The sequence below is a fragment of the Catharus ustulatus genome, chromosome 1 (genome assembly GCF_009819885.2).
Source record: "Catharus ustulatus isolate bCatUst1 chromosome 1, bCatUst1.pri.v2, whole genome shotgun sequence".
NCBI classification, from domain to species: domain Eukaryota; kingdom Metazoa; phylum Chordata; class Aves; order Passeriformes; family Turdidae; genus Catharus; species Catharus ustulatus.
In genome coordinates, this window is record NC_046221.1 from 19,886,999 (window position 1) to 19,903,205 (window position 16,207).

The 16,207-nt window shown below is 37.0% G+C and overlaps 1 protein-coding gene across 1 annotated transcript in view; it reads right to left on the reverse strand.

Moving 5' to 3' along the window:
* Positions 1-1,492: 1,492 nt before the first annotated feature.
* Positions 1,493-16,207, reverse strand: part of MALRD1 (MAM and LDL receptor class A domain containing 1) — a 245,179-nt gene continuing 230,464 nt past the window's right edge. Inside the window, exons 36-40 of the mRNA XM_033071306.1 lie at positions 13,407-13,483; positions 13,224-13,314; positions 4,235-4,310; positions 2,527-2,583; positions 1,493-1,812 (exon numbers count right to left, since the gene is read on the reverse strand). Of these exons, the coding sequence (XP_032927197.1) occupies positions 1,711-1,812; positions 2,527-2,583; positions 4,235-4,310; positions 13,224-13,314; positions 13,407-13,483 (403 nt within the window). The 3' untranslated portion in view covers positions 1,493-1,710. The remainder of the gene's footprint in view (positions 1,813-2,526; positions 2,584-4,234; positions 4,311-13,223; positions 13,315-13,406; positions 13,484-16,207) is intronic.

Consider the following 16,207-nt stretch of genomic DNA (forward strand, 5'->3'; position numbering starts at 1 on the left):
TTCCTGAATCAAATGTACTCTGTGTCTCAACCTAACAGATACAAGTATAATAAGAAAAGTCTGTGTTTGAGTAATACTAATCTTGTTTCAGAGAGAAAACAGCATGTGTTATCACATTTCCTTATTTAAAACCTTAATGAATAGCACTTGGTAACTTTCAACTGGATGGCATTAAGGCAGGTGTGTGCATGAATGCAGCAGAGAGGCACTTACGAGCGTACTGCTGGAAAGGTATGGGGAGAATGATGGGCAAACATCACACTTTGTTATTCCTACTGCCCATGAAACAACATGCCAGTCAAACAAAAAAAGTCTAAGTCAAAAAATAGTTCTGTGTCCCCATGTAGAAAGATACATAGATATACAGAAAGTTATATATATATACATATATATATATATATATATATATATATAAGGTTATTGATTATGGTTATTCTACGAATTAAAAGAGAAAGAGAAATAAAACACCAAACCCAAACCAAGAAGATCTGTGCATGATGGAATGAAGGCAAGTATCAGTATGCTTTTCTATCTGGAGTCTCCAAAGTCTAATGCATGTAAAGCAATTTCTCTTTCCCTGAATAAAGGTATTATCAGATACCATCTACAGTGCAGATGTCTGTTTTAATGCAATTTGTAGGAGTTTAGTAACTTTAAGACTTGCCAATGGGTTTTAAATGAAGCAGGCTGTAGAAATACAGTAAGGGAGAAAACACAAGCACAGCAGGAACACTTAAGCCTTCAAGCTAAAAATGATGATCGTGTAATGCAAGTGGGTATTATGGAAGATGACATTTTGTCAGGTTATTTAAAGTGTAAACACTGTTACAAGCTATGCCTGGTACCACAGAGGATGACAATTGAAATCACAAGGCACTCCAAAATTCCTCCCTGATATCTTTCTCAAGAAAGCATGGGCTTTCTCAAGAAAGCATGGGCTGACATCAGTTTCAGCTGTGTGGGAGGCCAACCTATTCAGCAGAAATATGGTTTCCTGAGCATGCCAGTTTCCACCCTCTGTCAACCTCTAAATTAAATTTATCAGGAGCACGATGGTCCGAACTACAGAATTGTAGAACTGACCAGAGGGAAGTTTGGTCAGATAAAACTATCAAGGTTAATAATAAAAATATTTTTGAAAAATAAGTGCATATACTGGTGTGTCATATAGATGAATCACATGCTGAGCTGATATTCAAATCCATGATTCATGACCACTCTTGATTTAGTTCGATATATTTCTAATTTTATAAAGACTTTTCTTTTGCTTCTGCATCTTGGAACACTAAAAGAGTCAGTTAAAATCCCTTTCTAATGCAAAATTACAGAAATATTTAAGTCATAATTTTTCAAATAATGGACATAAAATTATGATTCCCAAACCTAAAGAATCTGGATTTGATTAAACATTTTATTATCATACTGGAATTTGAACTGTACAAACATACAAAATGAATTCATAGTTATAATTATCAATCTCTTCCTGCACCCACAGAAATGACAGAAGACTATATGTAATTATGGTTTGCTTATGTATGGATTCCATTTTTCGTATAAATTTACTTTCTGAACGTAAGTGTTTTAGTAAGAGTTATTCTGTGCTCAGTTATTAATTCATATTGCAAATACTACAGTATCATGACACACTTCCAGATTTTATAACAAATCTTTAGGCAAAGATTTACAATCACAGTTGATCCTGCTTTGTGTTTATGTTTTCAAGGAGCTACATAATTTCTCCATGTCTTCTGCTGCTACACCATAGAGAGGATTCAGAAAAGAAGTAGCATTCACATTTTCATTAAATGGATACTGAAAGAAAAAAAATGATGTAATGAAATTTAAAATCCAAGTGATTCTATTAATTTTTTAAAATTCTCATACAAATGGTTATAGATCCATTATAGAAGTAACATTTAAAGAAAACTATAAAATCTCTAAACATTTTTAGACCAGACTTTCAGCTGAATAAAGTTAGCATAGCTCCACAAAAACAATTACATACCACATGCACATCATTTAACCTACTTCTACATCTGTTTCCACATTTTTCCCCTTGTCTCCAGAGCCCTTGCTCTAATATTAATTTAGCATTATTTTAGGCAATCTGTGTACAATAGTCTAATTGCAGTGGGACACTAATTTTGGTACATGGCATTGTAATTTCCTTTTATTCAAGGAAATCATTATAATTTCCTTGAATGGAAAATGTATGAGAATATAGGTAATATGAACCCTTCAGGTAAGGATTTCAGTATTTCTAAATATTTTCTTCAGCATCTGCCCAGACTGAAACTTATTGAATGAGTGTATGGAGTAACAAGTAGCTATGATGAGCAACACTACCAGAATTGTTAATATGAGGGCCTTGCCAACCAATTCAGTCCTGGTCTTCTCAGATTTTCAGAGGTGCTAATAGTTTAAGTAGCAATACACCATTGACTTTAAGTGACATTTTCCCTTGCCTCTGCAAATGAATTTCCTTTACTAGCCCAAAACACATCCTAGAAAGGTATTATTACATACCTCATGCCATGGAGAAACACTGATTTGAACAGCAGATGAGGTGGCATACCCAGAAGACTATAAAAAGAAAAAAACTGCTTCAGAATATTTTTAGTGAGCTGAAAATAATATATTCTGCCATGTGGTGCCTGGGTAATGTGCTCTATGGATCCAAAATTACGAGACAGTATTATGAGCAAATGTAGCTATGCAAAGCCCACATGGTTTTGGTGTTCAGGAAGTTCAGGAGAACTGCTCTTTATGAAGCACAGAGACTCCCACAAGAGCATAACTTGTGAGTATTCAGCTGAAGACAATAGCTTTTGCTACATTTTTTCATCTCTTTTGATTGATGACACACCATTCAGATTTAAGTCTCATCAGACTTGGAGAAAACTCATAATGCCTGTTTTCTTTTAAAAAGAAGAATTAGTGTAAACATGTATTTTCCCAGTCTTAGAGAAAATAGAGGAAACTCTGGTACATGGCTGGACTTCAATCACAATGCCTGGGGCTGTCTTCCATGAAAATGTCTCTCCTGACTCTGTGCTTCTCTTTTTCAACTTGTTATTAAATGAAGCCTGTCAGGAATCTATTTTAACTAAAATAAAATGTCCTGATGAATTGGACATGATTGTGATGGGAATGTTTCCAACTTGGAGCTCTCACAAACTCCAACCTATAAGTGAATTCATTTGATCTAATGTCTCTAAAATCAGGTGTAAGGACCTTTTTACAGAAAGTAAATGGCATGTCATAGTTAATCCTATTCAAAGCTGCAGTGGGATCTTATATTATTGACTGTGCAAAGGACAAGAAAGTTTTATTTTCTATTTCAAACCAAGCCTAGCTTTTTTAGTGCTAATAAGAGTAGTATCAAAATGAGGGTGGGAAGTATATTTAAAATATATTTTTTGGCGTTTTTTTCTTTTTACTCCAAGGTTCCTTTCTTATATTATTTTTAGTTATAAACAAAATATGAGCGATACCTTCATTTTAATTCAATCATTTATTTCTTATTAAATGTGAGACATGAATTTTAGTTATCATTTTAATTTCATAATTAAATCTTGCCTTTAATTCTTTTGCTGCAATATTTTCACTTTTATATATATTTTTTATTCTTTGTTACTCTATCAGTCTCTTAATTCTAATCAGCAAATGGTACTAGGGAAACGTGTGGCCAATTGCTTGTTTAGTGTCAAGGTGAATTTTACCGTGATGGGAATTGTGATGTACATTTAAAGTTCTGGGAATGATTATAACTGTTTTATTAAAGTTAAGTGAGTGTAAAAAGGCAGCTTGGCTGCCGAATCATGCATTTTGTGTTTTCATTGTTGTTGATGTGTTTCTGTTGTGTGTTTGCTCTGTTGGATGGTTTTTCTTGGTTTTTTGTTTGTTTGTTTGTTTTCCAGATACAAAAGGAGGCAAGTCCCAGTGAGCTTCTTATCTGTGTGTGGGTAAATATTTAATCCAAAACACTTTTTTTTTTCTCCAGATCATCAGCCCATAGTCCTAATAATTATGAACACTGAGATGTTGTCAAAGCTGAGCTGATTTCAAATATTACTGTTTTGAAAATGCACTGGAACTGATCTGAGTACTGAGTCAATTTTTAATTCTCACTTATTTTATTAAATAGCATTCACTGAGGGATTGCATTATTTTAATGGAAAATTCTTTGAAGACTAAAACCTCACATTTTTCTGAATCTATAGAGGCAGCTTACCTTTACTTTCCCAGATGAACTAAGGTCTTTGTACAATGGATTGGCAAATGAAGAAATAGCAATTTCCCGCACTTTCCTTGAAAAGTCAAACAAAAAGAAAAAAGAAAAATGACCACCATATCAGACAGGTTGTCAAATAACTAAACAGATTTAAGTTGAAAAGACTGGAGTCCAAAAAAATAGGTGGCTAAATTTACTTACAGCTGGGCTCTACTGAAGTTAATGAAATTAAACTGATATTCTGGATAAATAATGTCTAGGTTAATAATTTTTCATCTATTATTTCTAAAAATATGCTTCTGGATGGGCATAGAACTATTTAGTATTTATAAAATGCAGGCATTATGTTATACATTAAATAAAACATGAGAATACCTTAAAAGTCACATTCCTATAATTTGTTTACATGGGATGAGATCATGTTCTTCCTGTGTTTTGCTATCACACTGACAATTCAGTGGTTAACATGGTCTTAGGCTCCAAGTTCAAGAACATCTTAGTTATTTAATTGTTATAAGTGCCCCACTTTTCCAATTAATTGGGACAGAACTTGCATTTTGGGTCAAAATCATCAGCATCAATTTTAAAGCTATACAAGCTACCCATACCTTTTGCTACAAAGCCATGAATAAATAATCACTTGAGGTATTGAAATGTAAATTTTTCATTAATTAACACAATGCCTTAAACAGTTTATAATAGATGAATGGGACCAGTTTTGCTATTTATGGATCTCATGTCTATTACCTCATCTGGGGGCTTAAAGATATGCTTTCCTGATAGAAGTCTTCACATATCCTGGTTATTTGGTTTTTTTTTGGAAGCACTTATGACCAGTGCTGTTAATCACTTTTATTCTGCAAAAGCAGAATGGGGGTAGAATTTGCAGCTAGGATATAAGTTATTTTCCCATATAGATGACTTGTTAATAGTCCACAATGCTTGAAATCACAGAATCATGGAACCATTTCTGTTGGAAGAGAACTCAAAGATCACTGAGTCCAGCGTTTGACTGATCACTGCTTTGTCAGCTGGGCTAAGTGCCACGTCCAGTCTCTTCCATCTCCAGGTTTGGTGACTCTACCTCCATTGCCAGTCTGTTCCAATGCTGAACAACCCTTTCAGTGAAGAAATTATTCCTGATGTCCAGCCTGAAGTCCCCTGGCACAGCTTGAGGCCATGTCCTCTTGTCCTGCCACTTGCTGGGAGAAGGGACTGACCCCCACCTGGCCACAACCTCCTACCTCAGGTGATTGTAGAGAGCAGTAAGGTCTCCCCTGACCCTCCTTTTCTCCAGGTGAAACACTTCCTCCTCCCTCAGTTTCTCCTCATAGGACTTAATCTCTAGACCCTTCGCCAGCTTTTTTGTTCTGAACTCTTTCCAGCACCAGACACAAATGTCTTTGTTGTAGTCACAGACCCAGAATCATAAAGCTGTTCCAATACTACATGAAAGGCAACAGATGTATTAGTTAAAAGTACTGAAGAATGAAGCAAAAGCTAATCTTTGCTTTTGAAGAGATACATCTAGATTTTTTTTTGTTTTTTTCATAGTTTTTATAAATAAGAGCATATGCCTTGTGTATGTAGAAATCTGCATGGACAGTATTCTAAAACAAAAAAAAAATCCCTAAAGCTTCCCATCAGTCTTGATGATGGAGAAATAAATTTTGTTGTGTTAAAAAGTGTTTTTGTTCCAAAGCTGCTCCTAGAGGTGGTTGAAGCCATGTCTCCCTATAATCTGATAGACAGGCTCTGTGTCACTGTGGTTGGCAGGACTGAGGGAGCAAGAGCAGTCACAGGAGCACAGCCCATGGAGATGCTGGGAAGGGGAGCTGTTCCTCAGTGAGAACCACAGAGGAGACACACTGAATGATTGCTGCTGCAAATAGCTCAAACCAGAATGGCTGCTTGGGAGGAAGACACAAGTAAGGCACAAATATTCTACCTTATGAATTAAATCAGTGCGTGAAACTAAGTTTGGGTTTTAGACTAAACCAGATATGTCTCCCTAAATTTTTCACAACAACACTGTCAGAAAGTAATTGCTTCTAATGCCAGTCTCATAATTTATTTTGATTACCTGACACAACAATGGGGAGAGCTGAATATTTGAACCTGTTAATTTTTTCATTTGATCTAATCTTAACTGTAATAAATCATGATTTTTGATTCATTTAGTTTGCTTAGTGAAGCAATGTCAGAGTATTTATACTAAGTGTATATTTGCATCCCAGTCCTCCTGAATAAAGTCCAGAAAATGTATACAAAATTTATTTTTGCCCTAAAATGAAAGCATGGCTCAAATATCTAAGGCCAGATGCAAACTCAGATGAGAAATTTCTAAGGAGTTTGGCTCTGCTTCTAAACTAGTGCCCAAAGGGCCAGACTTGGATCCCTTAATTTTGGTGCCTCATTTTGACATCACAAATCAACTGTATTGCCTAAAAGCATGATATGGAATTAAGCAAACCAGTTCTGCTTAGAGTCAATTGAGACACTTCCAAAGGGCAACACAAGTCCCACAATTCTCAGTATGAATCACCTTTACTATGCCAGTAGCCAATGGTAAGGAAAGGGATAGGTCTGATTATTTTTCATCACTCCATTAAACTTGAGCAGTTTGTGCAAGACATACAAAGCTTATTTGGGCAAGAACGTGCAGAGTACTTAGGTCTGTCCTGAGAGCAGGAGCCTGTTCTGTTCAATATTTTCATTGATGCCATGGATGAGGCTATTGAGGGTGGCTGTGGTCAGGTGGGGGTTGGTCTCTTTCACCAGGCAGCACTGACAGAACCAGAGGACACAGTCTCAAGCTGCACCAGGGGAGATTCAGGTTGGAGATAGGAAAAAGATTTTCACAGAAAGAGTGGTAAAGTACTGGAATGGTCTGCTCAGGGAGGTGGTGGAGTCACCATCCCTGGATGTGTTTAAGAAGACTGGATGTGGCACTTGGTGTCATGGTCTAATTGAGGTGTTAGGGCATGGGATGGACTCGGCAGTCTTGAAGTTCTCTTCTAACCTAATAATTCTGTGAATTCTGTGGAGGGTGCTGAACACAGATCTCCAGCTTCCTCTGCAAGGAGCAGAACTAACCAGAAGGATACTGTGCCAAGCTGTGCACACCAAACAGAGTGCTGGCCAAGTGCTTCAATGTTTGTGGCTGCTGTGCTTTGTGCTAAACTTAGTCCTATCTATGTCTCAAGCAATAAAATTGAGTCCAGCAGATTTCAGGTGTCCTCCCACTCTAGATCTGAATCATGAAAAGCATATGTATTGGTCACTGAATCTTAGGGATAATGGGAATTCTATGGCCCAAAATATGGGCACTTCTGGAATTTATGCACCAGAAACTTAGGTGGAAAATGAACTTTATCAAGTTCTCTCCTGTTCTTAGCAAAATTTTTGTCAAAGCAGGGCTTTGAAAATCACCTTGAGTATACTACCTTATATAACTTATGCTACACATACATACAACATATATGGTTACACCTGTTTGTGAATGCTGCAAGCAATTCTTTCTAGGAGATAGAAATAGATAGCCTTAAAATTTCTGAAGTATTTTCAAATTACTTAAAAAGCCTTAAAGGATTTGTAAGTGAAAATTTAATCACTTTTACACAAGTGCCATAATCTATCAATTGGATGAGATGGAACTGCAGTAAAAAAAGTTGAAAAAAATGAAAAAAAAAAACCAAAACCCTCAAATACGTGTGTAAGGTAGTTTAGACAGAACTGGATTTTCTAACACAACCAGAAGTACCATAATAGGAAAGGAGAGAATTAATCATCTTAGGCTGAGGTAACATGGGGCATATCTTTGCTAAGCTCAACTGCATTCTTTAGTAGCAAAAACTACTGCCTTGTCAGAGGTTTCTCCACTACAGTTTCACAAAGGCAAGAGGAAGTTATATGCTCCACAAAATTCTCAGTGGTGTATAAATAGACTGCTGATTAACAACACTCTTGTTAATGGAAAATTAAAGTATATAGATTTCATTTTTTTGGATGCAAGAGCTCATAATTTTGTACTTTTCAATATATCTTTCAAAGCGAAAAAACAAATCTTTCATACAGAACACAGATTTTTAGGAAATACAGTACTGGAGGAATGCTTAGTGTCTGATCCATAACAACAATGACAAAATCCTAGGGGATCAAAGATTTAATTGAAATTAAGCTACTAATGAAAATAATCCCTTTAAAAATTTTTTATAGGTGTGCTAAAGCTTCAGTTCTTAACAGAAACTAAAACTCAAGGTCTTAATTTCCAAAGCATATTTAAAATATTTTCAACTAAATTTAGGTTTGCTGAAATAGGCTATATTTTGCACATCCCATGAAAGAAATAGGAGACCAGATTCAAGAAGAGAAGACTTCCCAAAATCTGCACCTAAAATAATGTACAGGTCACTTGGATATTTGATTTGACTGTTAATACGCTGTCTGTTTTTGTAAGTCTGTACTTTGTCCCTTCTGAGTCACTTTAGAGAATTTATTTTTTAAATCAGTCCTTTGCAACTTTCATTTTAGTGAGCTTGAGGGCTACAGGGATTGACTCTGTTTCAATGTGTTTCCTCTTGTTTCTATGCAATCATTCCTATGTGGCATGGTCATCAAATGTACATGTCAGCAAAACTGAAGACATCTGATTCATCCTTCAAAACAAAAATGGTCTACAGAAGAATGAATGGATTTGGATAACAGCATTAGACTAATATAACCATTCCCAAACAACAGTTTTACGGCTGATGCTTCCAAATTTTGGTTTACTTTTTCCCATAAAACTCCACATTTTTCTCCCATTATACATGAATTGTATCTGTCGCTGTTTCAGTTCACAAAGCTGAAAACGATTTTAATAAATGTCATTATACTGACATTCTGTTTATCTCTTTGGGATATAGGAGCAGAGGCACAGCCAGAAATGACCTCTGGCAGCCCTTCAGGTCTGTTTGGAGAGCTTCCCTTGGAATACACCACCCGTTCTTCCGCACCAGACCTCCAGAAGAGCATGGTCTAATTGCAGAAAGCCTGGCAAGAGAAACTGGGAATCATCATAATTATAAGTAAACCTTAACTATGGAGAAAGGCAAAAGCACTGAGTTTGTTTAGCCTGAAGAAGAGGCAAGACAACTGCCCTCAAGAACAGAAAAACTTTCTGCAAGGAGGAAGGGAATGATCTGTTACTGTCCATTGTGAATAGGAAGGAACTTAAATGATAAACAATCATATCAGCAGTTGGAAAATAACTTTCTAACAGCAAACTTCTTTGTACCCAAGGTACCAATATAGCCCAAGGATGGCATCAAATCCATGTTGCTAGAGGTTTTTAAATAAGAACTCAGGAGTGATACAATTGAGACCATGATGTGGCAGGATGAAAAATGGCTTCTGTGGGCCCTTTCTTCCCATGACTTTCTATCATTTTTAAATGGTTTCTCAGAGCACCTTAGTTCTTCACTCTTTTGCTTGTGTGACAAGATACATTGTTATATGCTTTGGAAAATTTTATGTTTTGTGTTCTTAAGATTGACAGGACTGATAATTGGTGTGGTACATTGGCCTTGGATGGAACAGTTCAAGAACAGGAAAGAAACAAATTTAAATGATCCGGGGACGTTGACTGCTTTGGAGACAATAGCAAATAGGCATAGCTTGGCTGGACAGAAAGTCACTTACTTTTCATATTTTCGCATTTCAAATTACAATGAAGCATTAGAAGGCAACTGCAACAAAATGGAAGCTAAAATGAAGCTTTGCTTCTATTTGGTCAACAAGGACAGATGTCACTGAAGGAGTGGAGCAACTGGCAGCCTTCCCTTCTGGATTACAGAACATCATCTCTATAGTGCAAACAGGAATGAGAGAACTCACAAGCTTCCCCGATGTGGGGTTTCTATACAAAAGTTTCACATATCCCCAGCTGGGGACAGGGAAGTATCTGACATATCTGAATGCTGTCATGGTAATGAAGTGTGCTGCTGCCAAGCCTTGTAAGGCTGATTTTGTCCATTAGAAAGTAAACTTACATGATGACTTCCAGTAACTCCCACTCAGTAACAGGAGCGTTTAAAGCCTGCAGATCAGAAATTAAATTCTGCAAAGGGGAAGGTGAAGGGGAAGGGGAAAGAGAAGAAGGAGGAGGAGGAGGAGGAGGAGGAGAAGGAGAAGGAGAAGGAGAAGGAGAAGGAGAAGGAGAAGGAGAAGGAGAAGGAGAAGGAGAAGGAGGAGGAGGAGGAGAAGGAGAAGGAGAAGGAGAAGGAGAAGGAGAAGGAGAAGGAGAAGGAGAAGGAGAAGGAGAAGGAGAAGGAGAAGGAGAAGGAGAAGGAGAAGGAGAAGGAGAAGGAGAAGGAGAAAGAAGGAGAAGGAGAAGGAGAAGGAGAAGGAGAAAGAAGGAGAAGGGGAAAGGGGGAGTGGGGCATCCATTCTGGGTTGAAAGGGAGGGTTAAGGCACTGTTAATGTTTCCAGAGAAGAGGGACAAATGTGACTTAGGTTCTCACTGCTATTAGTGACAAATTTCTAGCCAGCAAACACCTGAGGGGTGGCAAGCCTACCCCTACTGCCTCCTACCTGGTATTCTTATGGGAAAAAAAGAATTCTATTGGATTCTTAAGGTTCTCCAGCTCTTGTGCACATTCTTGTACTATTTCCACTGAGACTTAGATGGACCTGCAGACTCTTTTAAGATGTCATGGGAGCTAAAATCTACAGCTCTTAATGTGCCTGCGGAGAACTGTCTTCCAGTGCCTGCATGGGTGGGTCTATACAGTAAAGCAAGGGTACACTAACAGAAATTATATAAAAATAGGTAGCAAAAGAATTTATCAAAAGGTAGTAAATAAGGCCTCAAGCATTTGAAAGCTTCCCTAGAGTGACTCAAGTGCCTAATGACTTTAAGAAAATAACATGGGTCACAAGGGCTAAAAGCAGACACAAGTGAAAATTAACTGTGGGAAAGTATCACTTATATGTCGTTCCTCTCATTCATCAAATGCCTTAAAAAAAAATCAGGAGTAAAGTCTCACGCCTCTGTGTGGTGCTGTCACATTGTACATTTTACAGACTTATGCAAACACAAGTCACTTCTTATTATAAATACTTATCCTAAAGATCCAAACTTCAGTGCATTAATATTGGCTGCATTTTGACTAGTCACTTCTGATTACTGATTAAGCAGTTCAGGAATAACTTGCCTTAATTTACTACTATGTCTCCAGCTGTGCTTTTTGTATACCAAATCATGGTAGGCACTAGGTGGTTGAAGAGGAAGAGCCTGGATGAACTTATCTTCTCAAATTCAAAGTTTCACATTTCATTGTTTTCACAATTTCAAACAAATAGCCATTTGTTAGCTAGATTATATCTTAGCAAGATGACTATAAAAGCATTGTAAATTACATGTTAAGTCAACTATGATTAAAACCAAGGAAAATAAAATTTTTATCTGTAGTGTGGGCAAAATGGTTTGAAGATCTCAGTTTCTAATATACAAAATTTATAGTCACAAATATTTCCATCATCATAACTTACCTTTCTGGAAGCTTTAATGAAAACAATCAAGACCAGAATAAGCTTTGTTTTGTAAGCTTGTCTAATCATCTCTTTCACAGCTCTTATTCTCTGCATATCAGGGCTGTAGTTTATTCTCAGACACATACTAAGAAGATCCTCATTCATCCCTGTTTTTTACCTAATAGGACCATATTTCTTAGCATCATATCACAACAAGTTACCAAAAACCTACTTTTTAAAAAACATATATAATTACAAGAAAAGAAATTCCTTAAATATAGATATGTGGGTAAAAGAGCTGTAAATGGCAGTGCAGTAACCTTTAAGTAGACATTTATGAAAGAAAAAGGTAGGAGGGAGTGCTGAGTGAAAGCACAGAAGAAGTAGTATACGAAACAACAATATTTTGTAAATTAAAACACCATCAAACATGTTTTGAGAAGTTAAACTCTTTTTTTTTTTAAAGATAACTATTGAAATCACAAAAAAGAAAATCCAGCAGCTCTTATAATTCAAGTAATCTTGCACTTCTGAAGTGCTTTTCCATATGTATGCCTCAGCAGGTTGCATTAATGTGAATGAATTAAATCTTAAAGCCCCATGAAATCAGATAAGGAAATAGTATTCCTGCTTTTAAGAAGAGGAAGGAGATGTAAGGGAAGTAGGTGAAGCTATGCACTCAGCAGAAGCACAACCAAAAAAGGTTTTTGCTTCAACATTTTGCTTCTGTGTCCATAGACAGCTCTACCTGTCAGGGGAGCGTGCAGATAGGAGACATGTCAGCAGCAATAATGTCAGGACAGGAGTCTGCACAGTTTAGTAGATACTCTGGGAGATAACAACATCCCCAAAGAGAGGAAAGTCTATAGCAGAGAACAAGTTTAAAGGAAAAGAGACAGCTCTGAAGATGAATTCTGGGGAAGAAAATGAAGGGTGAGGAAAATCTAACACAAAAATGGACAAGAAAATGTGCAACAAGAATTGCTGAAAGGGAGGAAGGGACAGTGCTGGGTACTTGCTGACAGAGAAGGATCTAGCAGAATAAGTTGAGAGATAGGCAGAGAAGCAATACAGAAGTTAGAGTAAAATGAACAGAAAAAAAAAATCTTAAATCAGGGACGAGAGAAAAAGCAGAGATTATCAGAGGGATGACAGGAAGTGCTTGTAAATATATCTGTGAAACAGTGACTTTTCAGTTGAACGCATATCCTAAAAAACTCTGAATTTTATAATTTAAGAATACTCATAGAATGCCACAATCAAAACATTCTAGGCAACCAAGCCATTGCTCATTGTTTCCAGACTGGAGTCCCCTAAGGTCAGCTTTTGTTGCAAAGTTACATTTTCTGCTCAGTGTTGCATATGAAGACACTGTGGGGAGATTTATAAGTTGAAACCAATAAGCCTGGGCAGTTGGCCATTGCTCTTTGCCACATTTGTGTCTGCTACATGCAAAATAAAAGTTTCACTTACATTTCTGGCACTTTCTTCTTCAAAAGAAAATACAAGGCAGCAGCTGTAATTTTAATCAGTAAGAAACCGATACCCAATCCAATCCAAATATCTGCAAAATCAGAGCAATCAAAGACAGAAATAAGTAAAATGAAAGACTCAAAGAATGAATTGAGAGATATTACTTTCTTTTTACAGACGTACCATTTTGTCGAAAATTTGGAGGCTGAAGAGGCTTAGTACTTATGTGGCAACGGTTTCCTTTCCATCCTTTTCCACATCTGTGAATAAAACAAGAATTTTTGAAGAAGAGAAGAGAAAGGATCATAAACAGTGATGAGCAGAGAGGAAATGCCAAAGTTTTGAGCACTTTTGCCAGTGACTAAAGTTTGTCCAGGAATCACAAAGAGCAGCATCAAAGTTAATATATTGGTGTCAGTGACTAAAGCTTATCCAGGAATCACAAAGAGAGCAGCATCAAAGCTAATACAATGGAATCTAAGAGAGAAATACACAAAGCAAACTAAGAAGAGAGGGAAAAAATCAACGAAGTTCAACGATTACAATTGGCTTCATTGTCCATAATGCCATCATATTGTTCTCTCACAGCAAAAGAAACTTCCATGTATCCCCTATGTAAGGGTTAAATACATTTCTGAGTTGAGGAACTGGGACCCTCATACAGAGAAAGATGCGCAATTAGAATATGTAAAGATGTTTTTATTTTGTCCCCTAATTTGCTTCTCTTGCTTTTCTATTTTTTTTTTTAATTATACTTCTCCAACAAATACCCTGTCAAAACCAAAGATACACTTGACTGCAGCCATGTAAAATTATTCCAAAGTTTCAGTTTGTTAAAATCCAGTCTTGATTTGTGACCAAAATATAAAATATAAAATATCTGACACAAGCTTTGCTGTTTTGATTTGCACTTGTTCCTTAATGGTTAATCACATTCACCATGGTCTATGTGATTTTGTCACTTTAATTTGCCTCAATTAAGCTTTTGTCTACTTGCCTTTTTTGTGGCCTTCTCTCTCCATTGGAATGAAGGGACCCTGGACACCTAGGTGGGGGTCAGCCACCTTTGCTGAGACACAGTTTGGGGAATCTCAAAATGGCTGCAGCATAAAGGGCTGTTAGGGGGACAGCCACATACTGACATCCTAATTTCAGGCACCCCACACGGGGATTGAACCCCATCCTGAGTGTATTGATGGAGTGACTTCTACCAGCTTTCCAATTATATGCATGGCTGCTGATTTATGAGCTCCATAAATTTTAAACTTTTTTAAGAAGGGAGCATCAGAAAGAAGTGATGATAGTAGTCCAGTTTCAGTCCTACTAATGTCAAATGGATGGAAAATTCATTTAACTTACGATTTCTTTCTTTACAGTTTCACAAGCTACTAATGTGGGGTGGAATGCATATTGAGATGCTTCTAAACTTTAACACCAGGATTTTTTTTCCATAGTCACCACTTTTTGAGATGCAATTTTGAAATTGTAGTTTACTCTCCTTAAATATATAGTACAAAACCTCACATATGCACAATTAAATATATTATATTGAGATTCTTTAATTTGAACATGCAAGAGAGGACTTCATGCTATTTGCCATAGTTTAGCACAAGGTATTGCCCACATGCCCTACCCTGGCAGCTGCACACAGAGCTAAGTAGGCAATTCAGGGGCAGGAGTACTTCATTTTCCCAGAAAATGACTTAAGAGAGGTGGATGAAGGGTGAGGAAGGGTCGGGTGATAGGAGCTGCAAGAATCTGCAGCTGCAGTAATAATTAGAACCCTTAGAGGATCAGGGCATGTCAGAAACCAGGTCGATATCCCAGTTTCAGACATGACAGGAAGGTGACTTCACTGAAGACCAAAAGAGACTGATGCACTATTTGTTGCAATTCAGTGTCTGATTGAAAAATTCTGGGCAGAGACTGTGCCAGAAGGGAAGTACCAGCCCTACTTGAAATCAGTGCGCAGAGAGAGATTTTGTTTAACCCATTTACACCACAGATGGGTTTTCTGTGGTTAAAGGGTTACCTTGTTCAAGGTTACTAATTGTTATACTAATGAATCCTAGCTTTAGAAACTGCACCCAGTGGCATAATCTGACATGCTCACTTTAAAGGAAAAATGGTATTATTTCAGCTGACAGCTCTGGCTGAGCTTGAGACCCATTGTATTCAGTGACTTAAAATACCTGGCCTCTTCAATCCTCCCTCTTTTTCAGCATACTAGAAAAAATCATGCTATTCATAAGCTGCTCTTTTATGCAGAATGATGATCTTATAAAAATGTCAAATTACATCTGGGCTGATACCAAGCTCTGTGGATCCATGTAGAATCATTGCAATTTGATGGTAATCACCCATCAAAAGAATTTTCTGATTATTCTCAATTGTATAATTTCCTTTTTCCCTGTTTGCCAGATATTCTGTTGAACTAGATATGCTTTTAACCAAAATTGGCCTCTTTCTTGTCACTGCAGAACTTACTTGACTGTAAAAGGAAGAATAAGAAAACAGATTTACAGCTGTGCATAAGCACTTCTCAGAGTGGCAATGAGAGGTGCCCTTTGCTGGTTTGGAGGCACCAGGACATAACTCACCTCAGAGCTGCAAAGAGGTAATTCTTATAAAGCAGGTGTGTGTACTGGTAGGGCTATAGGAAAGTTCTACCACACAGAAATATCTAAATATATCTTCATATGCTGTGTTTCCATTTATTGATGGAGTGTTTCCACATACTTGTGCTATGTTTAGATTGTGGGTAAAAAAGCATCTTTTAGTTTATCTTCCTATACACACAGATTTTATGATCAACTACTAACTCTCTTGGCTTGGCCATTCATTCCTCTTCAAATCTCTGAATGCTGCATGACACATACCACTTAGGAATCTGATGCCAGACTATCAAAGTGTCATTTTGGCCAGTGAAATGGTTTTCCACTGTGTCCATCTAGGTTGTTACCTTAAGTATCACTGACATTGGC